The sequence below is a fragment of the Zeus faber genome (genome assembly GCF_960531495.2).
Source record: "Zeus faber genome assembly, chromosome: 10".
NCBI lineage: Eukaryota > Metazoa > Chordata > Actinopteri > Zeiformes > Zeidae > Zeus > Zeus faber.
Window position 1 is genome coordinate 26,067,868 of NC_137199.1, and position 25,558 is coordinate 26,093,425.

The 25,558-nt window shown below is 47.6% G+C and overlaps 1 protein-coding gene across 1 annotated transcript in view; it reads right to left on the reverse strand.

Annotated features, from left to right (window-relative positions):
• Nucleotides 1-25,558, reverse strand: part of diaph2 (diaphanous-related formin 2) — a 436,878-nt gene that overhangs the window by 24,212 nt on the left and 387,108 nt on the right. Inside the window, exons 28-29 of the mRNA XM_080007732.1 lie at nucleotides 21,719-21,811; nucleotides 19,547-19,597 (exon numbers count right to left, since the gene is read on the reverse strand). Coding sequence (XP_079863858.1) covers nucleotides 19,547-19,597; nucleotides 21,719-21,811 — 144 coding nt within the window. The remainder of the gene's footprint in view (nucleotides 1-19,546; nucleotides 19,598-21,718; nucleotides 21,812-25,558) is intronic.

Sequence of the window (25,558 nt, forward strand, 5' to 3'; positions counted from 1 at the left end):
TTCGAAGGCACGGCTGCCCACTGTGTATCTGGTGTAAATAGGGGTCCATTGCACCAACCGAGGAGGCATCATTATCGCACTGGAGTGAAGATAAAAATAGAAGGCCCATCATTCACGGAGTGACGCTAAAGAGCAACTATGTCCAATGTGCACCAGATGCTCCGCAGAGCCAAATTAAAAGCTGCATTATTACTGGTGGAAAATGTCATGTCGTTGGCAAGGTGAGCCTCATCCCTCCTCACCCCTGTTCTCCGTGTAGCTTTGCATGGATTTGCGAACGGCTAATTCCCATATGCGTTCTGTCATCTGCTCCATTGTAAAGGGTGCCGTGTTCATACTTTCTCCCGCTCCCTGTCGCTCAAACGCACACAAATATACTTAAACGGAGAAGAGTGTAAAAGGATCCGACGCGCGCGGAGCCGTCGAGAGGCTTCAGCTTCGGTTAGGACCCTTGTCCAAACCCGGCAACTAGGGCACTGCGGGGACGGCGTCCGCACGTCACACCGGGCGGGCCAAGAGGCTGGTTTCCTCCATCTCCACCACTTGTTCATTGAAGGGCTAGTAGCCGGACGCAGGCGGCGGCGGCGCCAACTTACTAGAATGACTCCACAACGCCTACAGGGCTGGCATTTGGCGCCCGAGGCAAGACTCTGGATCAGATCACTCCCATCCCGCGGTCAGACACACACACACACACACGCACGCACACACATGCAGCGGATGACCTTGCCAGTGTGAGGGACACTAAGCTGGGCGGCTGCCAGGGCCTCGCCACCGTTCCTTCGCCAATCTACGTAATGGCGGCGCTAATGGTGCCGAGCGGCGAGGAAGGCTGTAATTCAGACGCCGCTTCGACCGGCGCTAGCGCCGCCCGCCACGCCGCTGATGAGCTCCCGACATCTGCATCAGCCTCTCCAGTGCCCACTGGCTTCTTCGCGGTGACATTACCGGGGTGGATAATTTATCAAGAGGGCACACGGAGAGCGTGCGCGCGCTGAATCAAACACTTACACGAGCACAAATGTCCAAGAAATCTGCCGTCATAAATTTGGAACGAGAAAAAAGAAAATATTGCTCTCATTGCAAGTCTTTACCACTCCCACAGCCCAGGAATATTGATTTTTCTCTCTCTGAGAAATAATACAAGACAACAAAGAAACATAAATAAAAGTAAGAAAACTAAAAAGAAGGGAAAGGGAGAAAGGGGGCGAAGGGAAGTGGTAAAGCCATGAAGGGAGAGGAGAAATAACCACAGAATGCTTATTTTTTTCACGTTGTTGGAAAACAGGATGTAAAAAAACACACACACAGCGTAATGCCACGTGTGGGCTGATGAGCCGGTTGGATATGCATCGATTTCGCCCAATATTGAACCAAAAAACCAGCACTTAAGTAGCACAAAAAGCGGCCTCCTGTCTGCGTCCATCACGCACACTCCACACCGATTGATAAATCTCACCAGGTTTTACCGCACTTCCTCCCCATCTGTCATCCATCATTTCCACCAGGGAATGGAAGCCAAGACGTAACTTTGTTCACGGACAGCGGCAAAGTCCACGGTGGGCGGCGACACGGCGCCAAAGCCCACGGAGCGCGCCAGGGACACGCAAAGCAGCTGACATCCATCCTTTCAGGCAAACACAAGAACATCGCTGCTGATTAAAAATGGAGCTCGCACGCGGCAGATACAAGGGAGCCGCTGATCCAGAGTCGTCTGGGTAGCTGCCGCTAATGTGATCGGGATCCATTTTGACAGAAAATCAACTTTTAATGAAGAGCAGTGTGGTGGGAGAAATTAGCCATTACCCCGCAGAGCTCCGGGATGAAATGTTTATAGATGACAACGGTGTTGGTGAGGAATGGAGAGGTGGACGGGTGGAAGGGTGGAGGGACGGGAGGGTGGAGGGGGTGGAGGGATTGTGGGTGGGGGGGGGGGGACTGATGTTTAGGCTGTCAGGAAAGCAGGGGGGTGAGAGAAAAAAAAAAAAAAAGAAGAAGAAGAAGAAGACGACTCCTCGTCTGGGCAGCCGGGGGGGGACAAAGGAACAAGCGAGGAGAGAGAGAGAGAGCGCAGAGGAGACGGGGGGAGAGAGGGAGGAGAGGGGAGAAGTGAAGGGACGGAGGAGGGGGGAGAGGACGTGGAGGCACTTGAGCGAGTCGGGTCGGGTTTGAGCGCGTGTGCGAGGGAGACAGCGTACGACAGGGCGAGGGAGTCGGGAAGGCACTGCGGACGGAGGGACAGAAGGAGGGAGGGAGGGGAGGGAGGGAGGGAGCTCTGCGACAAATGCGGCAGAACAAACCGGTGGTGACTCGTGGGCTCCTTCATTCACTGCTCTGATCAGATAGAGCGGGACAGCCCACCATATGGGATGGCACAACTTATTCATCCAATCACAGAGGCTACATATGGGGCCCTGGGAGACAGGGAGGATGCTGTGTGTGTGTGTGTGTGCGTGTGTGTGTGTGTGTGTGTGTGTGTGTGTGTGTGTGTGTGTGTGCGAGCGAGCGATGGGGAGAGTGTGACAACAAATGGCAGAGGAAGTGAGGACAACAGGAGACCGTACCAGGAGACTAGCTAATCTACTGGAAGAACCTGGCGGAAAAAAACCTGTAAAAATATAACTGAATCGGGCTGCGTCCCCCGGGCGAGGGCGGCGGCGGCGATGGCGGCGACGGCCTCGCTAGAGCCTCTAAGTTGAATCAATCGCCGCCGATTAAATAGCTAATTTAGCCTTGTCGACTTGTAGAGCCGTACCTCCCGGCCGTCCCCCCTCCCGTGATGATGCCGCCCGACGCTCCTTCCGCATCTTACCATGCCCGCCTTTCGAGACTCATGACTGTGAAAACCCCGGCGGTGGAACGAGCAACAAACCAGCTGATTTTATCGTAGTTTCATCGACACGGGGGATACGTTTGAGAAGAAATAAACCCCTCACCACTGACTGCTGTCATCCCACGATGACATTAAAAAACCCCAGAAAAAAACAAAAAAACAAAAACACATCCAAAAGGAAATAACGCAATCATTTGGAGGACTGTGGGCGCACAATACGGCGATGATCACAATCGCCGTCTCAGACGGGGCTCGTTAAACACAGATTAGCGGCGAGCTGGGAGAGGTGAGGGGCCCGGCCAATCCAAGCGCCGGGAATAGAAACAGCCGTAATCTAGGCAAAGCCAGATATTTTCGTGAAGAAAGGAGACGCGTCGACTCGGCTGCCAGGCGGCGTTGTAAGCCCTTTACGAGAAACCTGAGAACGCCGCATTTCATTGAAAGCGGAACCAATTTGCTTTACTTTGCTACATGCACGGGGCCCCGGCCATGAGTGCGTCTCCGCCCGACGCCGCGGCAGCCGCAGATATTGTCATCCCCTTTATCCCTCTGCCACCTCGCCGGCCGACACAATATTTTCCGGGAGAGATAGCGATCGGGATGAAATTTGGGATTAGACTTGGGAGGGAGGTGTGCCGCAATCAACGAGAGCGAGACGCCACTTCAGGATTCGGGATTCAGGATTCCCTTCACGTCTCCACGACCCAGAACAGGGAGGGGGGGCTTTGAGAGAGATTTTGAAAGGAGGAAAATAAATTAAATACAATACAAACAGAAATGATGAATGTTAAATGTTTCCTTTCCTGACGTTATGGTTGCGGTAGGTCGACCACATTTTGAAACCCTACCGGGGGGTGAGGGGCCATCTGAGTTACCGTCCCTGTTATGCACGGTGCTTTTTTCGTTTCCTCCAAGAGGGTAACGGCGAGGCACGGGGACGCGCAGCAGAGTCGCGTACAGGAAGCGACAGCCACACACACGCACACACCCCTGAAAACACACAATTCACATTGAGCCAGTGGGCGTGTTGATGACCACGCCCACTTCTCCGGTCGGATCTTCGTGCACACTCTTTTCTACTTGCCCCTATACAGTATATCATTATATGCAAGCGCTGAAAAGAGAATAGAATAGAATAATAATATAGAATAGAAGAAAAGAATAATATTATCATTATTATTTTAATTGTGCAGGTTTTACCTAAAATCATACAATTTTCAGGGGACGACCTGGGTGGGAGTTCCGCTCAGGAAAACGTGAACTTTATGGCCGCGTCTGGAAGCTGTCGAATACTGTCGCGCCAGGCTGGTGGCCTCCAGACTTTCTTTCATAAAGCCCATTTTCACAAAGTGTTTTGATTTCGGTATCGCGCCTCAGGATCGTGCCTCTGACCAAAACGCCCCAAAAATCTTCACACTGGCCTATCCGAGACAGCGATACTCATTTGATGAGCTTTTGACACTAATGAAAGGAGTGTCCGCGTCTCGACCCCCCCACCAAAAAAAAATGGTCATATTCTGATTCCAGATAATAGATGTTGCCATTCTAAGCCAATAATAGTGTCTATAATGAAATCAGCCAAGCAGAAAAGAGGCTCTCTTTCATTTCCTCTTGCGGGGCCGTGTGTTTTGTACAAGCCATTATTCATCAGGTCCTGGCTGCTGATAACTGCCCTATTTGCATCTGAATCAAGAATGCTTCATAACCCCCACCACCACCACCCAAAACCCCCCAACCCCTCCATTTAAATGGATTGACCTAAAAAGAGGAGACACTGCATGGGGTAATTTGGGAGAAAGCGTTCAGGGCGCTTGTACCCTCCACCCCATGTGCCGCTTTCCTCCCAAACCCGCTAGTTTATCCTTCAGCCTGCGCTCTGTTTTTTTTTTTTTTAAGTGTGTGACTTTTCGCAAACAAAGGCCAGGACAAGGGTGCATTTTAGGAAAAAAAAAATGAAATAAAAATAAAGAAAGAGGAGGCTGAAAGAAGTCATGTGAATAAACGTTGCCGCTTTTCTCTCTGGAATTCAAAGCCGTCCAAATCATTTTCCATTCGGAGATCCGCGGGTGCGGGCGCGAGCGCAAGAAAATTCTGTGTGATATTTGCGATCAATCACGGCTGCAGAAAAAAAAGATTGCAGGGACTCCAAATAACAAAAGAAAAAAGATTGTATCCAGAAAATGACGATCTGTTGAAGAATGAAAGTCTCCCGGGGGGGGGGGGGGGGGGAGGAGCGCTGGCAGACAGGATGCAGGCCTTCCCCGGCGGACGGGCGGCGTGATGGAGCGCACCTCTGTCAGGTTGGGGTTGCGCCGAGGCGACGCTAAATGCAATCCTCACCTGGTGGAAATAGCCCGGTAGCAGCAAACTAATGCGGAGGATGTTTTTGGGAAGTGGGCTGACAAGTGCGACGCGGAGATGCAAAGCACCCTTTCAGCCCGTCCATAGAAAGTGACAGGAAAATGTACTCCCGCCAAACCGCCACACTTTGCACACACACACCAACCAAACAAAAATGGCAGGGTAGACATTTATCTTGATGTGCATTTGCGGGACGCGCACGCACGCACACACACACGCACCCACACGCACACACACACAAATGCCAGAGGGCAAACGGGTAGAAAAGAGGAGTGGGGGTCTTTTGTGATCCCAGAGTCTAGGTCTTGGCCCTTAAATAAGCTGGCACCACAGAGGTGAGCTGCATTGACAATGATGTATGGCAGAAACATAGTTCATTGCTGTTATGAACCGGCTGGCTTGGGTGCAAGGTATTGCGGACACACACACACACACACACACAGACACACACACACACACACACACACACACAGACACACACACACACACACACACACACACACACACACACACACACACACACACACACACACACACACACACACACAAGAGTCTGTTGTAGAGCCACTAGTATCTCTCTCTCATCCAGACAAATTCAATTTCCATCTGGGACGTATGTAAGCTGATTAAAATGGCCAACAAAGACTGGAGAAATATGTCACATCCTTCAGGACTGGACAAGTTATGGAGTGCTGCTTTGGCAGCGGGATGCTCTCTCTCTCTCTCTCTCTCTCTCTTTCTCTCTCCTCCACCGCTCCTTCCTTCCTTCTTCTCTTTCCTCCTCGGTCGACCCTGTTCCCGACACTTAGACGCTCGTGAGCGGCTCAGAAACAAACGTGTGCAAAACGATTTCCTATCTTCCAATCCATCTCTGTGCGATGTCCAAATGACACGCATTTCGTCATTTTAAACCACGTGCGATAGCAAATTAGCCTTCAAAGGTTTAAGAAAAAGAAGGCGTCTCAGACCAAAGGGATGCACGTTACTCAATGTTATTACATGTAATTATAGTGATTATGGTATGTTACAAGATGTCAGATTTTGACAAAATGGGTGGGGTGTGGCTCCTTATTTTTTGTAGAATTAAAATTTCTAAGTAGGTGTGGCATATTTACTATCAACGGAAACCCGGCAATGCGTGCCCTTACTTAAGAGTTCAGTTCGGTTCATGTGAAGCACGGATACTCTATATATAGCATAAGCATATATAATAAAACTCAGCATCTTTAAAAATAAGGGGACGACAGCCCGTCTTTGTCTGCCTGTGGCCGGGGCGGAGCTCCAGCCGTATGAAAGTATGTCAAGCAGACACACGTGGCCGTGCACTGGGACCGTCACGTCTGTTCAGCCGCTGCAAAATAATGTCATATCACCAAACGGCGAGGAACACATCTGAATTATGAAGGAGGGGTTAATTATGAATGGTGGGTGGGCAGAATTTCACTCCTTTGACAGTTCCGCGAGACGCACGGTTTGGCGCGCGGTCCGTGGCGTGTAACAAGTTCCGCAGACTCCTTAATGAGTTTGCCGGCGCTGATAACGCTTCGGCTTTGTTGCTGTGAGCGGATAGATCCAGCCCCCTTCCTCTCACGGTATATTCTTCAAATGACGGCGACGAAAGGAACGTGCGCTTAAATCAGGTTGACAAGGGGAAATGCTCTCCTGTCGACCATAAAGAAAAGCGGCAAAATGATTAATATGAAAAGCAATTATAACATGTACTTCCTGATAGACGGATCCGGAAACGATAGCCCTGACGGACGCGAAAAGATGTCCTTTAAAGGAGGAGTTTGTTTCCTTGACGTCGCCTTCTGTCTAAATTCTATTTCTGCCGTGAAAAGACGCCTTCGCCACCTTTCTTTTAAACCCTTTTATTTTATTTTTTTAACAATCACACACCCACACTATCTAACCAGTGAGGCTTCTGAGTCCACCGTCACTCCTCCACACAAAGTGCAAGTTATCTGTATTGTCTCCCTAATGTCAATGAACATTTTGAACTTTTTTTTTTGGACCAGTGATTCCATCTCCCCTTTCTCAAGAGAGCTGCACCTGCAATTCCAAAGAATTGTAACGCACTGTCAGCCACACACAAAAGCCATATTCTCCCAAAAGGGGGTCAGAGATTTGTTTCGAGGGGGGAGGGAGGAAGGTTGGACAGGTGGGATGTGCCTTGAAGGAAAGCCAGCACATTGGGTTTGGGGTGGAACTAAAGAAGGGCGGGCCTTATCCAGAATCGGGGGGGGGGGGGGGCCTATACCATAGAATGGGGCTCAAGAAATCCACGGGGCGCTGTCAGTGACCTGTGACACCGTGAGGTTCGAGGGGATGGCGGACAAAAGAGAGCTCGCTCTTTGCAGCACAGCAGTCGTAGGACCGGTTGCACTTTCAACGCCCTATGACGTTCCCTCACCCGCCAACAACCTCGATCGGCCATTTTACCCCTGAATCGTCAATCCTGGTCCCCTACGGGCAATGATATAGTATGAGACCTCTTCAATAGAGTTAGAGTTAGAGTCCGTCTGATGAGCTCAGGTTATAACAGCATAATAGAGTCAACCCATTCAAAGAACACAGATAAAACAACATTTTGAGTTCTCGAGTTCCCGTCCTTTCCACCTCGCCGCTGACTGCCGGGGACAAAAAGTTGCGGGGTTCTTTTGTGGACCGACTATATGTCACAACACCCATTCTTCTATTTCAAAGTGAACTCAAAGCTGATTGGTGCAAGGCGGAGGGACAATGAGGAGAGGGCAAGAGAGGAAAAGAGCCAGAAGAGGCCGACGGTTGCAGGGGCTTCTCCTCATCTGAGCGCGGCCGAGTCCGACGGCTACGCTCCTCCGCGGCGAGGGCCTGAGGACATTCACATGGTCTATTCACCCGGCTCGTCTGAAACATTCTAAGCTTTCCTTCCAAGGGGCCAAACTTTTGTTCCCGCACAAAAGGCCTGACCAGAGGTACTCCCATTGATAGGAGCCCCGTTCAAAATCAGATTACTTCCAGTGAAATCCCCCTTTCTCCACCTGCCAGTTAAATATGTCAATGCCATTGTCTATATCCTGAAAGAGCTCTCCATTTTGGAGTGATACAGGCTGGACGTGCATTATTGCATTTATTGCTACATTTATTCCTAAAGTAGTGACACCCCCGCCCACCGCCACCACCACCGCCACCACCACCCTCCTCTTCCAGTGCCTATATTTTCTTCTTTGAAGAAAAATCTGGGCCACATGCCCCAGAGGAACGCAAAGTGCTTTAATTCATTCCCACCTTTTCTCTCTCGCTGCCATCTCCAAGGCCTCTCTTTATGCCCAGAAGTGATTTGTTCAGGCTGGACCATCAAAGCAATTATGGCAACGGCCTGCTTCCCCATTACGAGGGGAGATGACTGACAAGAGAGGGATGGCGTGGGGGGTGTGAGGGCACTGGGCTCCAATTTATTTGATGTGAAAATATTAATGTCTTTTCATTCATCTGCGTCCGCTCAAGCAACAAAAGCGTAAACAAACCGGTGAAATGATATCCTTCGAAATATTTGGATGGGCGGAGGGTGGGGGTGGGGAGCTGGGTGCAAACGCGCACCTGTACCTGAGTGAGTTCTGAATTTGCGGCGGAATTGTTCAATTACCTCTCACACCCTCTCCTGAGCAGAGCGATTGACTGACACACTGACATGTTGCCGGACGGAGCCGTGGCCGTATGGTAATGGGTTACAACAGGCGGAGATGTGTAGCAATTAATGTAATGGACACCAGGGAGCCCAATCCTCCGGCTAATGAGAACGTCTTATATTACAGTGCAAATGCAAGGGTCACGGAGACCCATATCATTAGTGGATATAGGAGGACGGCTCTCTCCGCAAAAGGGGATACTCTCCATAAATGGATGATGCGGATGGAGAGAGCGGAGTTTGGCGCCACCGAGCCGATGCTCCGCACAGTCATAATTCTGCCTGGAGACGCACGGGGGTTGTCGAGGATGGATGGAGGCAGGATGTTTGGAGGAGAGGATGAAAGGAAAAAAACGGGGTGTTTTAGGGGGGAGTCATAAAGGAGGTTGCTAAGGGAGAAAATTGGGCCGGATGAGCGCGAGGCTCGGGATGCGGCGGCACAGAGGCGAGGCAGACGGCAGCAGGGGCGAGCGAGAATAAAGACGGAATGTGAGAGAGGGAGTGAGAACGAGAGAGACGGGTGTGTGGAGTAGAACGCAGTGAGTGGGGGAACAATATGACACATGGGCTAATCAGTCCGCCGTCTTCTCCTCTCGCAGGCGTGTCATATCGGCCATCAAGTCGTCAAGACCTTGCGCCTCCTCTCCGCTCTCCTTGACTGACTCCCCTATTTAATTATTCAGGGTTTATAAGCAGGAACCATCCATTCAGCAAAGCCCAGGCTCCAGTAAAATGATGAAACGCCTGCCTCTTCAGCCGCATTGACTGCCATAAAAGTTTTACAATTGACAAAAGAAAATCAATTCTTCAGGCAGACTGACAGTACGGCGGTAAACATATTAATATCAGCGTGAGAAGCGCGGAAGAAAGTCATCGCTTGTAAGAGGCTTTGATAATGCGGCGCCATTATTTAACGTGCTCTCATATACTGGAATATTGCGATAATAGTATTATTTTCACAATAACAAATACATTATTCCCAGAGCTGTGTGAGAGTGTGTCTGAGAGAGGGGGAGAGAGAGAGAGAGAGAGAGAGAGAGAGAGAGAGAGAGAGAGAGAGAGAGAGAGTATTCCTGTGTTCTCTGGCGGCAGTGGACAGTGATTTAGACCACAATTTCTGTAGCTTTACTTTCACGCTGACCTTATTGTTCCCTTATTCAACTCCCCAGTGTGAATCACGCTGGGAAATAGAGCCCATGTTAACCACTGCCCGGCCAGGGGAATGCCAAGCTTCAGCAAACACGCTTAAATATACTCAACAAATATAATCTACACACTCGCTCTCTCTCACGCACATGCACACACGCCCGCCCGCCCGCCCGCCCGCCCGCCCGCCCGCCCGCCCGCCCGCCCGCCCGCGCACACACACACACACACACACACACACACACACACACACACACACACACACACACACACACACACACACACACACACACACACACACACACATCTATTTTCCACTCTTAAGGGAATCTCAGGGAACACCAACGCTCCCATCTGCCACAATCCGCCCTGGGGCGACAGTGACCCGAGCTACTGGAAGGAACTCATCTGGAGTGGGACGGAGGAAAAAATAAATAATAGTGGAGGTAATGTGGTGGAGAGCCTCATCCTTTACTTAGCCGCCGCTGGCCCCGGGGTGGAAAGGTTACTCAGCAAACTCCACCGGTCCCAATCAAATGTACCACTCCGTGGAGCTCGGCTCGGCCATTACCGCAGTGCGATTGCAGGACCCCGGGAAGGTAAAAAAACACAGGGTAAAGCCAAAACCCCCCAAAAAAGTCCCTTAACATGTATACGGTGTATGGACGGGGAGACACTGGCAACTCAAATAGAAGTGTACAAGAAAATACATTTGCACCCACGCAGCCCTTGTACACACCCTTACCCTTTAACATTCATCTTTTAATCTTCATCCACTGGGGCGGAGGGGTCTGTACTGTGGCACATCGTCTATTTTTAAACCTGACATATTAGTCATCTCTTAGGGGAGGAACATTGTAATTTCTGGAATTCATGAATACCAAGCTGTTCTGTTTTCTTCATGTTTATCTCCCCCACCCACCACCCCCCCGTCCTCGGCGCAGAGTGAAACTGTTTCGGGTGAATTCAAATAAACTGCCAGCCTCCGACTCTGTCAGGGAGGATCTCTGTCTCGTTAAGAGCCGAGATGCCAATCAGTCACTGGCGGGGAGTTACTCCTCTCCCTGCTTTGGAGTGGCGCGCAAACCTCGTAAGCTCCCCTTTCCTAATCAGTCAAACAAATTATTTTGTGTGCATGTGTAGCGGGAAATGATTTACTTTTTTCCCCCCACTCCCCTATCACCTCTCCCGGAGCACATATGGATGGTTATAAAGCAAGAAGTGAAACTGTTCCGCTTCAAGTCAAGGAGTTTCTTGCAGGGCTCAATTTACCCGAAAGCATTTACTTCACACAAAATCACGTTTTACTAATAATTTATGGTTGTTCATTTATTTTTTTGACAATGCTATCAACCGAAACAACAATAACATGTGAAATGTTAAAACAAAAGAGTCAAGGGACACTGCTCTGAGAAGTAGAAGAGTGTTGCTCCTAAAACTTCATAATGAAAAACATCCGGATTGTTTGGAATCCTTAAGCCCCGCCCCTCCATCATTCAAGTGGCCGTCACGGAAACGGGGCTGTGGTGTTGTTGACATTACGTTGTAGAGCGTACGGAGAGCGTCGAGCAGCCGTTCCTAGAGTTCCGACACCGCGGCCCTTGTCACTTGTCAAGGGCCGGGGTCTACGATCCACCGGCCGCAGCCGTGGAGCACAACCCCGCCCACTTTCAAAGCCGTTTCCCGAAAAGAAGAGGAGGCTGGAGAGACTGAATCTGAGCCTGTCCCACTCGTTCACGAATTGCCAAACTCAAAAGTCCAGCTCATAAACCTCAACACCAACTTTCTAGATTCTCTGGAGATTTGGTCACAGTTTCTAACAGAAACAGGAGGAAAAAACAGCAGACATATTCCAGATCAGGTGTACGGCAAACTCCCAAGTTCAGGTTGATTGAACAGTAATCTGTCAACAGTTATATGGCACGCCATTTATTGTATGGTAACAGGATGAAAGCAGAGGCCCTCTGGCAGACCTCTGGCCAGGGATATTGGCTTTGAAGGCTAATGACCCCAAATTGTACGCTTGTGGGTAATTAAGCATGGCCGTTCCCCCAGTAGCTTACTACAGCAAATATGTCATTGTGAGAATAAACAACAATTAGAGTTACACTCATTACCGGCTAATTGCATCATTCTATGGCGCAATCACACGCAAGAGGACATCTTTGTTAATGCGCCGCACAAACAGCATATGAGGCTCAGCATGCAAAGGATCATGGTCTTTGCAGTTTTAACATTTGATTGATTTGGATAGATAATCAGGAGATGTGTATCGCGTAATAATCAGGAGAGCCACACATTTCTCATTTTTGGGGTCAATGACAGTGGATTCTTGCCGCAAGCTGTTAAAGGGACCACACGGGTGTCAAATTGACTTTTGGCCATGTTTACTGGTCAGGACACACAATTTACAGTACCCCTGACCGTATTTTGTATTTGCTGATTCCAAGGCAGAAGCGCCATAAAATAAAGTACCTTTTAACAAAAATATTTAATTATTCCTGTAATTGTCAGTGGGACCAGGAGATCATTTTCAGGAAGGTTTCTAACCGTATCGTTCGATTGGTTCAGAAACCTGAACATAGAGTCATTATTGAAAATCTAAATAAGTGGGCTTTCATCAGGAATATGCCCAGGGGGGTGATGTAAAATATGCGCGCTGACTAGTAAACGGGCTAAAACTCAATTTGACACCGGTACGGCCCTTAATGAGTCAATGTGCGGCAGAAAAAAAAAAAAAAGCCACAGCGTTGAGGGAGGAATTTGACCCTTTTCAAATCCTCCCGTCCGACCCCTGCTAAATAGATGTTGAAAGAAAAGAAGGGCTGATGTAATGAAAAACAGAGAAAGACGGAGAGAGAAAGGGAGACAAAGAGAAGCAGCTAAACCAGTGGCTTAATACTAAGTAACTAAATGGGCCATATCACTTTTCCATTAACCAGAGACGAAGAGCTATCTCGACTGCTGGAATCTCAATAAAAAGGTCAACTCCATCCATCCATCCATCCATCCATCCATCCATCCATCCACATGTTCCATACCCCCCACTCCAGCCATAACCTTCCCGTTTTTCTACCGCTATGTGAGCAAATGGGAATTTGCCATCACATCCCTGAGTCCCATCAATAAATAAACTTGACGCAAATAAACAGATAAATAAATAAAGTGCCATCAGTCAGCATTAGTGATAGAGCCGTGTCAGGCACAATCACGCTCGACTGGAGGGGGAGTGAAGGGGAGTGCCGGAGCGAGGGAAGATTATGATTGCACAGTCAATTCTCTGGAAACGGGGAGGGGAGCTCAGGGCCGAGGATTGGGTTTTTTTTTTTTTTTTTTTGGATGGGGAGGGTGGGGTGTCTACCCTGCGTCTTTCCTTCGTCCTACCATGTAACATTGGTTCATTTTCCAATTTAGACGGGGCCACATACACGCATTAACATTTCATCACTGAATTCTCCCGCTCGGTTCCCGTGCGATGGACATTTCCTTCCCTGACCTTGAACGTCATGGAGCTCCCGGGGTTCAGTTGAAAAAACATTTATTTTTCCTAACTGCTCCTATTTAACAGAGGTGTTTCTGTGTGGGTCACCTTTACTTAACTGGAAGGTAAATCATTGCTAATAAGAGCCAAAAACAAACAGGGTGAGAATGGATGAAAACTGACTGTGTGGTTATTACCCTAACGCATAAAGGAAATACATAATATTATAGTATAAATGCATATACTGTACATAAAGATTCATATTATAGTGAATTACACAATAATATGTGTTATAAAAGAAACCACTTTGAATTGGATTCATGATTTGCTTGATTAATTCAAGGTAAAGCATGTCTAAAGCACCAAATTATGATGGGATTTCTCAGTAAATACTTTCCAAATTAACTATGTACGAGTTCTTAGAGCACCTTACAGTTGAAATCGCTGCGGGAGTGTTATTGATCAGGCGAGCAAACATGAGGCGTAATCCAATTAGATCTACAAACGCCTTATTGCATAGCCTTGCGGGTCATCTTGAAATTAACACGCTCAAATTACTAAGATAATGTCGTGTCAATATTAGTGCAGCTCAAAAAATTGGGGATTTTAGTTAATTAACAAGTAATGAAAAACAACCCTTTCAAATCAACTAGTAAGTGATACCGTTGAGAGTGAATTAAAATAATCACACGGGCGAAACCGCAGAATATGATCAACTGCTGAGTTGCTGAGGAGCAAATAAATTGCATTTTCTATAAACAAATTGCCTTGTTCTAAACCATTACATTTGCTGATATTTACATGTTGAGTGGGACATTTAACACATGCCGATTACAGGATTGAGCTCTCAATTAAAACAGCATCACTAAACCTGCCCACTTATTCACACTCACCCACATTGTCGTTATATCTCCCTGGATATAGGCATTTTTAGTTTTTCCCCTATCTGTCTTTACTTCCCAGTGCTTCTGTTTGTCACACATGACAGCACCCGCTGAATTAAAAAAAACTAACAAACAAAAAAAAAACAACAACCTGAAAATATAAATTCCGCTTCATCATGGGGCAGCAGGACACAGGTATAATGGCTGACGCTCCAAATCCAAACAGCCGCTTGGACACCGTCGGTCTGCGATCAGAGCTGACCTCGTTGTCGGGGGGGGGGAGCGGGAAATAACAAGATTATGACAAGGGGCAATAGCAGAGGATTTCATACACTACCGCTCGCTGTGAAGAGGACACACAATAACATCTTACTCTGCCGAGCTTTATTTATTCCACTGCCGCTTGGCCCCACCGTATTCATAATAGGCGATAAATAAGGTTTAATTTAGCCAGCATAAGCTAGCCATCCCTCAAAACTAAGCATAATAGCTCGAGTGGGATTTCACTGGAATATTATGAGGTCAATTTCTCAGCCTGGGGGATTGTTTGAGTGCGTCCCTTGTATTTGGCTTTCAAAGGCATTCCTTTAGTTTTAAGCTTGGAGAGTTATGGGTCTATTAGGAATTCATCAAACAATGACCGATATCAATCCTATTGTGTGAATGGGCACTGGGTAAAAATAAGATAAAACCTTCCATTACCGGGGCCTCTGAAGAATATTTGCCCTGCAAAATTGATCCAGTATTGACAATTTACACTTAGGGTGACCTTTCATAACTGCCCACATAGTTGAAAGCCAATAGCGGGGAGAGCGCGGAATGAAGAAATAAGCTCAACACCTGAAAAAGCTCTGGGATATTATTGAAGAAGTTAGGTCGAGATTTATGCTTTTCAGCCGGCCATTGATGGGCACTGGGTGGGTGGGCTGAGTACATTTCACATCAATAAGAACTTGTCCCTGCAGAGATGGACATTATTGGACATAGGTGTTGAGTGCTGCAGTATAAGTCCATGATGGAAAGAGTCAAACCAGAAAGTCTATGTACCATAATGAGTTTAGCTCAACACAAGAGGCTGAAAGTGACACAAAGGAGAAAGGCAAGGTCCAAAAAGCACATTGTTGACGGTGGAGTTGCCAGTACCAGAAATAGATGGTCGCTTTTGAGGCTAAACAGTAGGGCGCTGTAAGGAACTCGACTGAAGAGGAGAACCCACTCAGACCGCCTTTTATGGAGATTTGATTTATCCTTACAAAGTGGATCCATGTCACACTCCGCTTGCTTTACTGACCTCTCTTGGCAATGTCAAATGCCGGATTAGTTATGCGCCGAGGGTGCTCCGACGGTACATAAAATCTTCATCTATATTTCCATGATGATTTTTATGCCAGAGGGTCAAGGGATTAAGTCTGAAGAGAGGTGCTTGGGGTCAATGGGAGGGACAATAGCTTTGACATTGCCCTTGAAAATCTTCTCATGCCGAAACGCCCTCCCATTTGCCTTTAGCTTTCGACTTCCTCTCGCTGTTGATAATATCCTTATCTTTGTGGAGCAGGTGATAGGTTTCAAACAGCACACCTCTAAGGGGCTCTGCTCCTATCCACTGTTGATATCTCACATCTCTTAAGCCACGCGAGCCACAGCTAGAAGCACAGTGAGACCCTCTGGGCCTTCTTACCCCAAATCATGTTAGCTGCACTTCCTCTTGGAGCGCTCGTGGGGTCATCCAATGAGCAACATCTATCAACGCCCTGAAGTGGAAGCCTGCGGCTTCTGGTGGCCGATGACTGAGCCCTCAAATGAATAAAAGGCTATAATAACAGTCCCCCTACGATGTAGCCGTTGTATGTATTGAATCTTGCATTGCATGTGCCACAGTAAAGCAGAACAAGAGCCAGGGGTGGGACAGACAGCTAGAGAGAGGTAAAGAAATTGGTACAAGGTACAACATATGTGTGAGCAAATTAGTTGCTGGGGGTATTACGAGCGCTATCACTTGTGAACAAGTGCGTGATTCTTCCCCCAGATAAGGAAAGCGCTCCCAGGATGAGCGTAACATTCCCGTCTTTCTTCAGGGTCACACGGATAACAAACATGGAGGTAATAAGTAAAGGCATTAAAAGATCATTTATTACGCGTTTGGGGGGGTGGAGGGATAATAAAAGAACAAGGGGAAGGAACCCTTTATCTCTGTCTGCCTCTCTTCACTCTGGTCCTTTTCATTTGCCTCTTTTGCAGATTTATCCCCTTTCTGCCTTAAAATTTCATGAGAGAAAATAGGTAATTTAATCTTCATTAAACATAGAGGGGGCCCTACTCTGTGGCCTCACCGTCTGAATTAACCGGGAGGCTTGCGGGGGGGATTAGACGGTTCGGCTGAAATCCCGTAACCCTGACAAGCATTATATCACTGCATCTCTATTTTTATTTTTTTTTATGGGTGGGGGGTAAGATGATCTTTCTTCCGGCCAATGTCAAAGAGGCCCTTATGAGACGTGGAAGTATAAAACAGAGGGGTGGAACTTTTGATAGACGGGCGTGTGAAGGTGAAACAGCAGAGAAGGGGGATGGGGTGGAGGGTAATACAGTAGGCGGGGAACGAGAGACACCTAAGTTTCCTAATGACTTTGGAAAGTCGGTAAACAAATAAAATTGGCTCGGATCCCCTTTGATATCTGATTGATGTGTCTTTTGGGATGCCCCCTAGTAAGAGAAGACCTACTGAGCCTGTTGCTTTCATCGCCAAACAAAAATCAATAAGTCAGAATGTATGAGAGACTCCTGCTCTCTACCCACCAATCTCCTGCCAGAGACCTGGGGTACCACAGCACCTCAACAGAAAGGGAATAGGGTACGGAGAGGGATGCAAACATGCATGCTGTTCTTTGGTCTTATTAAACCAGGGGTTGATTTTGACATTCACACCGCCGCAAGAAAGCGAGCCCCCGTAATGCTAATGTCAAGCCAATTTGATGAGAACGTAGGATAGAGGAAATACAGTGTCTGTTGCCTCGTAATAAGAGAGGACCCGCAGCAGATGGATGCCGGGCTCCGCTGGTTCCCATCAATCCATCGCGCCTCTGTCGGTGGAATTAGGACTGGCTGGCGTAATTGCATAACACGCGATGACGGCCTCCTGGGTTAGCTTTCCATCTTGCGCCAAAATGGAGACAAGGAAATAGGAAATGCTTGTGGAATTGGGTGTAATTGTGATTGGCGGCAGCCGAGAACGGTACTCAGCCCCGACTCCCGCAAAGAAAGGAAGACAGAAAGAAAGAAGTGTTGGTAAGAAGTGTTAGTATAGTTTCAACTAAAGGGTGACGGAGACCGTCGTGCCTGGGCTTAAATTAACTCTTTCCACGCTTGTGCACCTACCAGAGACTCCCCGTGGTGCGTGCGTTCCCCCATTTAAGGACGACATGAGGTTAATCAAGCTTTAAAGCGTGAGATTACAACGGACACGACGAACAGGAGGGAACAGGAAACCGCGCGGTGGAATATCACCACTTAGGGAAGATTTTCGAGCACCGAATTCTGGCCCTGAAAGCCCGCGCTCCAAAAACGTGGGACAGGCTTTGATAAACTTAGGGGAGTTAAAAAAAAACCCAAAAAACATCCTGTCCATCCACCCAGACATACACCGCCCTTGAAACAGAAGCCTACAATGGCGTGCATTTCAGACAGACTTTTCTTTTCTAAAGCGCACATTGATTCGGTCTCGTCTGAGATGTTAATTGTTTCTTTGCACAGACTGTGAATTCTTGATTTCACCCCCTCAAAGTGTGCCTAAAGATTGGTCTTGCAGCCCTCTCGTGAGAAAGAGAAGAGACAAATTTCCCTGATGATGTACAGCTGCTGAACTCATTTCCAGATTCCATTTGGAACAATCTGCGAAGCCAGGATGTCAAGAGGATTTTCACCTCAAAAATGAGGGAATCAATGCAGCTGGTTAATAAACCACGGGGGAGGGGATCCATAAAAAAGAAAAAAAAAAAAAGCACATAACATTCAGCGTACAAAACACATGCTAGTGAATATAGTTCTCTCAGTGTCGTGATGCATCAGTGCTTAGAAAAGAAAACACAATGGGTGCTTAAAGAATGCTGCTCCACAATACAATGGATTCAAGACCACAGAACTGTTGAGATGCCGTCAATAGAGCAACAGGCGTCTTGGATGTAAGGAGCTTTAAGCGCAAAACATAAACAATGGATAGACACTTGATGTCCATTCACCATTAAACACAATGCAAGGTTATCATTAAAACAATCGCACACATCAGACATAAGATGGCCAGTCCCAATATATTTCTAAGATATGGCTTGTTATCAGAAAATGATTAAATTAAAAGATTTGTTAAATAATTGTTAAAACAATACAGGGGTATGCTTAAACGGAGACCCTCATTCATATTCATTAGAATTCTTTCTGTTTTCTAATAATTATTAATAATAATAAAAAGTAATCATTATTATTTCATATATATATATATATATATATATATCCCCCCCCCCCCGCTTCATGGAATGTCAGACATCACTATTCACTCACTCATGTAGTTCAGTGTATTCACCATATTATGAATGTCGCCACACATTCAGGATATTATAAATACAGTCACTGAAGGCACTGCAACACAAGCGAGAGGAGGCCAGGACACAGCCTGCAAAGCAGGACTCCTTTCAAAGACAGCACTGCCCTGAGCGCCGAAACGAAGAAGACGACGGAACACACGCATAAACACCATACCAGAGGTAGGACCAGACCTTCCTTTCTACAAAGCCGAGGGCGGCCTCGAGTGGCACCATGCTACAGCAAGGTCAAGCTGGTTACGCTCCGCACATAAAGGGAAACACTGCTCCGGTGTTGCCGGGCGTATTACCACATTAAACATTTAAAGACGCAGAGGGCTTCAAAGCGGGCGTTTCCGGAGCGGTTCATCACAGCTTTTCTGAAGCGTAAGGAAGCACCTCGATCCAGGGCTAAAGCCAAAAGGCAACGGCAAAAGGCAGCACGGTTCTGAGTGTGACGAGTTATGCTGGCTCGTGTGAGTGGGAGTGCGAGTTATGCAGCCAGAAGGGGTGAGGGTGGCGGGTGGTGGTGGTGGCAGCGCCATGCCGGGACCGGGTTAGAAGGACTAGCGAAAATCCACACACCTAGAGTTCTGTTACCATAGTTAGCACCCGGCCACCTAGAGGCTGGACTGGAGGGACTCTGATCACCTGCAACAGCAACGGGGGGGAAGAGGAAACACAACGTACACACATAGAGATACACACATGAACATAAAGGAAAAGGACAGAGGAGAGAGGGAAAAGAGAAAAGGGGCGTCAGAGGGGAGTAATTCCAAAATCGGTACCGCACACACGCTGGCACGACACCTCCCTGCGACCCCAGACGCCTCCATCTTGTTTGCATTCAGACAAACTGTGTAAACTCAGCTGTAGGCACTGAGACTTTTAAACAAATTCATGGAAAAAAAGAAAGCAAACGAGACAGCAAATATGTTTTGCATTTGCATGCAAGTGTGTGTGGGTGTGTGTGTGTGTGTGTGTGTGTTTCAACCCTCAGTCTTGTTCATATTCAAATGTATATATTTCACGCTTTCTGTTATTTTGGCTCTGCGCTCTAAGTGTTTCGATTAACAATCAAACAATATGAGGTTTAAGGACAGATCAGTGTCAGCTTCAATGGGAGAGCATTTACATGCATATTGGTTTCATACATTTGAAATAACCATTTTTCATGGATAGCTCCCTTTTTTCTCTCAGGTAAACAAAAGTATTTTGACAGATTATGTTCAAATTACGCACAATTAGGCATTACTATGATTATGTAGTATTATATATACAGCATATATTATTATACATACAATACAGATCTGTTGCAAAATCAAAGTGAAATGAAGTAATGATTTATTATGGCCTACTGCAGATTCAATGGACAGCACAGGTTAGCAAAGGTGACCACAATATGAGAGCCCGTATTACTCAAGACTTAATGCTGTTATTCCAATGACTATAGAGTAGCATGAGCCATTTTATTTGATTACGGTGTGAGTGCATTTAAGTGCTCCATCTTACATGCCGTTGCATGATACATAATAATTACACAGTGATCGGAAGCATACATTTCGAAAAAGGAGCAGGTTTGGGTGAGAGGGGCCCAGACCTGGGTGACCCAGCCTGGGTGGGAAAGGGCTCGACTTGTTTGTCCTGGTCACGAGTTGCCACCTGTTTCCAGATGAAGTGCCAAGAGCTGCTCCACCAGCCCCGCGCTAATCTGCTCAGTATGGATCCGAGCTGACCATATGGGCCGCCGGGTGGAAGGCGCCCAGAGCAGCTAATGTGAACGTCTACGTATATAATCTCAACACCACACACGGATCCTGGATTCCCGCCCTGAAAACCGCCGAAAAGACTTTGAATGTCACTCACTGCACTGAGAATGGCAATTTTAGGTGACCCACTTTGGGGTCAGTCGTCGTGCTTCGCTCGGGGGAACAAAATAATGCAGGGTTTGGCATACTGTGATTCAAATTGTTTTGTAACCGATGGTTTTTGTTTGTGTTTAAAACTGTATTCACCAGATGTTTGATGTAAAATAGCATGGAAACGTGTGCTAGTTCAGGGAACAATGAGACACAGACACATAAATTGACAAAGCATTTAGCAGGTAGCGTTCGGTTAATAGAGACAAAGCTGCGTGGACTACATCCCTCCCACTGGGAATCATCTTCATATGGTTTGTAGGTTTTTCATTGCTCACTGTACGACGTCTTGTGCATGTTTTGCTCCGAGCCGTCGCCAGTTTTAGTTCTATTTTGCCAAGGGGAGAAGCACCTGTGGCTCCGCTAAAGAAATGCGATGTGCATATCAATTGACCTTGGCAACCCCAACCAGGTGGTGCTCCTCTGAGCAAGAGGCTCTCATCAGGACACAATGGAATATGTTAGCGGGGAGACGGCAAACAAACAGAGGCAGTCCAGTCGGCCATATTGTGATCACTCCCATGTGAATGGCACAAGAACAATGAATCTCTGATAAACCGCAGAAGACCACACGTGTTTGTGAGAGAGAGAGGAAGAGAGGGAGGGAGAGAGAGAGAGAGAGAGAGAGAGAGAGAGAGAGAGAGGTTTACTCAAACTGCCGGAGAGCTGAAAATGTTAATAGAATCCTGAAGACTTATGTGCGCACTATATTAAGACAGGAGCGGTGTAGGCGCAGCGTAGGGACAAGGTACGTAGCAGTTGTCGTGTTGCTACACCATGGCAGGAACGAAGTGCCACAAAAAACTGCGGGAGTTTTGAGTTCTGCTTGGAATTCCCGTCCCACCCGATTTACCGTTGCGTGGGGTCCGTTTTCGGCGATCGCGGAAGGCGGCGCCGGACTGCAGGGCTTCCATTAGGCTGTCCATCACGCCGGTTTCATCACCCTCTGTCGGAGAGCAGGGAGACAAAGAATAAGGAAACAGTTACAAAAATGGCATATTCATGGATTTCGGCATGGCGCTTTTCTTTCGCATACAAATTTAAACAAAGACGCAAACACACACATGCAAACAGGTCGAAGGGGGTGTCTGTCTGCCGTCAACGTCAAAGTGCTGCGGAGCCGCTGTCCAGACAAGCCGATTCAAATCGCCCGACGTTGAAGCGAGCGGAGGCTCAGATTCTGAACAAGACCTGCAATATGGATGTGTGTATTTAAGAGTGCATTAACATTAAAGTAGGGGGCCCTCACTCAGACCTTCCCCTCCCTGCGGTGAACGACTGGAGAGGAGAAGGAATACACTGAGAGCTTAGCGGCTAATGCAGGCAGTGGAACCCAAGGATGAAAGCATCCACTGATGGCCATTGACAGATATTCTTTCTGTGGCTAACGCAGGGGGAGCTAAGTGCTCTTTACCAAGATTTAGTGTGGAGCCGCTCAATACCCGGGCGCTCTATCATTGTTCCATCAATGACACCAGGACCGGCCTTCATTTCAATCGGCCCGCCCGCTCCAACTGCAACACGGATCCATGAAACCAGAGTGCTTGAGGCGACGTGTACTAAAAGGGAGACGGGCACGATGTACCGAAGGCGGAGGTAGAGCCGGTGGCACTGCGGGTTGGGCCCACACTGCGAAATAGGAGTCATGCTCAATGGAAACCGGGTTCAAAAATAAGCTAAGTCCCTGTATCGAGGTGATCTATCTCTCCTCTGCTTTGCTAATGAGTCGGTGGGGAACTCTCTTCATCATTTTTGTCCAGAGCAGACATTATTTTAAACAGGGATCATTAGGGTGACTTATTGTGGAGTTGGAGACTTGGCAATCAATTATTTCGCATACATGAGTGAACCAGCACTTCCCCAATGTTTACGGTCTGGGGCAAAGCCATCTTGTCCCCCCCCCCCGACTCTGCCTACGGCTATGGCTGGAAACGTTAGAAAATGAGTGGAGACGATGACTGCTTTCACCTAAGCAGCACTTTCCCAGGGAGGGGAGTGATCAATCTTTTGTTTGTCTCGTGTGCTCAAAGAGAGATGACAGCCAGGCAAATTGAATTTAGGAACAGAACTCGTTGACACTGCTACATAATTAATAATGAAGAAATGCCACATATTGCAATGTTACCGCAGAGTCATAGCCGCTTGGATTTTTCCCCTGCTCCCGAAGCAACAAAGCCACCCAACATGCAATTGTTTCTGCAAGGGAGAAATCATACAGGGCAACTAAGAATAGAAACACATTTTGTGCAAATAATGAAGAGGAAAAAAAACAAAAAAAAAAAAAACTCTTGCATTGTACTCTACACAAATTTTGCTCTTGAAAAATGCATCTTATTCCTTCTCTTTCTTCTTCAAGTTCTTCCCAAGGGCTACTTTGGAAATCAAAGTATCTGTTCTGGCTGTGTGCTGTGCTTAGGAGCAATCCCGATTAAATCAAGCTTAATTAGACCAGCTTTATCTGAACAAAAACCAAAGCCGAACCAAGTAGTGCTTATCTCAAATTGCAGTGCTACACCTCTGATATCCAGCTCATTGGTTTAAATTGGGGACACGGGTTTCGCATGCTTTGGCCCAGAAGAACAGGAGGGTGAGCGGCTACCAGCTTTTACAACAGTATCACTTGCACAGATCCTTAGCCAGCCCTTCTCCGTGCGGAGGCTAACTAGGACATATTGAAAGTCTTACAGAAGGCAGAGATGTTAAGTGGTAGGTAAACATTTATCTCCAGCCACCTTGGCAGCGGGAACTTTTTGACAGCTCTTTCTTCACCGCCTTCTTCTCGGAGACCTCCGCATCACAGGGGGCACCCGACACTTTGATCAAGTTGTCCTACTTCTACCTTAACTGTAGCACAATTCATCATCTGTAAGGACCAGGACTTGGGAGCTCCACTCTCCTGGACTGGGGTTCAGGGAAAAGACCGCAGACACAAAAAAGCAAATGACTAAAATGGAAACACGCTCCCCAGTCACCTGCCAGCGCTCCATTAACTATGTCCTGCTGTGTCCTCAGCTCCAACCCAAGCAGGCCAGACCTCAACAGAGCGGTCTCGAAGATCGGGTTTTTAAACTGTGTGAATTTAAGCCTCTTACCGTAGTACAACAAACTCAACATGTCTACCCAGTCAAGGTTAAGTAAACATAAAACATGGAAATACATTTGACAATACTTGGTTCTTTAATCCCCACAACAAACTTTCCTTATTATCTAACATTGCCCATTTCCTGCACTTATTTTTTGTCTTGTTCCCGCAGTTCACTCTTGTCTTATTTTTGAGCCGTTAAACCTAGGGCAAATATTCATCCGATTCTCATTAGCAGGAGTGGTAGATTGTCTGCTGGGGAATTACAGACAAGCTAACCTTTTGTGCCCAGGGATGTTCCTTGAGAGGCAAGATCCCTCTGCTCACAGGAAATTGCCTTCAAAATGGGTTAAGATGGGCTAAGACCTGAACATTGACAAACCCTCCCAGTGATGAAACACCTTGGCAGGCACCTCAACAGGCAGCCCCGGGGTCCTCTGATGATCTTATTAAAGCTCGTGGAGGAGTGGGCTTTTGCACTTTCGGGTACCTTCTGAAATAGTTAAACCCTTAAGAGTAGAAATAAGGAGCTGTGAAACTCTACCTCCCTGAGAGAGGTGGTGTACCTGTTCCATATCTCGCTTTTGATCTCTTCCTGGCTCCCCTATCTCCATCCCCTCCGTTCCTTTCTCGAAATATCAGGTGCTGGTTGGAACCAGAGGCGGTGCCAAGTGTAACAGTGAGACCTGGAATTTGGCTCAGTCACTAATATATTTACCAGCCGCACCACCCCATTTTTTAATTAGTCGGGATAACAAGGGTGACATGCTCTCTGCAGGACTGGACAAAAACGCTTGCGCATAATCCCTCCTTGGGAAAAACAAAAAAACAAAAACGAAACAAAAAACAAAACAAAAAGAAAGGTCCCTACTTTACAGCTGAGTGAAGAGGAGGCAAGCCGTGAACTGTGAACTCCAGTGTGAGACCACAAAAATTGAGGGGCCACCAGTGGTGTGAAAGTGGGGGGAAGGGGGAGAAGAGAGGCAGAGGGCGAGGTGAGAAGTTAGGGGAGGAATTGGACAACAGAAAGACAGACAGCCGGAGAGAGAGAGAGAGAGAGAGAGAGAGAACACAACACGCAGAGCTAAGTGTCGCTCCGCGGGGAGGAAGCAGCATGGACGGCAAGAGAGAGGAAAAAATATAAGCCCAGTTGTAGAAAGCAGAACGGGCGCAGACAATAGGGCCTGTGATAGCAGGACGGTACATTTTGGGAGGAGGGGGGAGGGCAGTGAGACAGACCAGCGGAGCGAGGTGAAAAGATCTCAAGAGCTTCCGCAAAACCCAAGTCCTTTGACATTCAATTATTTCTAAAAAATACAACGCGGCACAAGCAAGGAGGTGAGTGCCAATGAGCGGGGAGACGGTAAAACCAGCTACACGTTACAAGAACCGAGCAGTGGGCTCCACAACGGACCGGGCGCTGAATCCAAAATGCAAGGGGCCCGAAACGTGGCCTTGTTGCACGCGGCATGTAGTAACGCTTACTTTTGGTGTGATTCCAATCGATTCTAATCAGATTAGGCGGATTTTGCGGGTTTCATTTTTGATGACAGGCCATTGAGTGTTGCTGCTGAAGTGGAAAGTGACGCGTTCTCATTGGAATCTTAACCT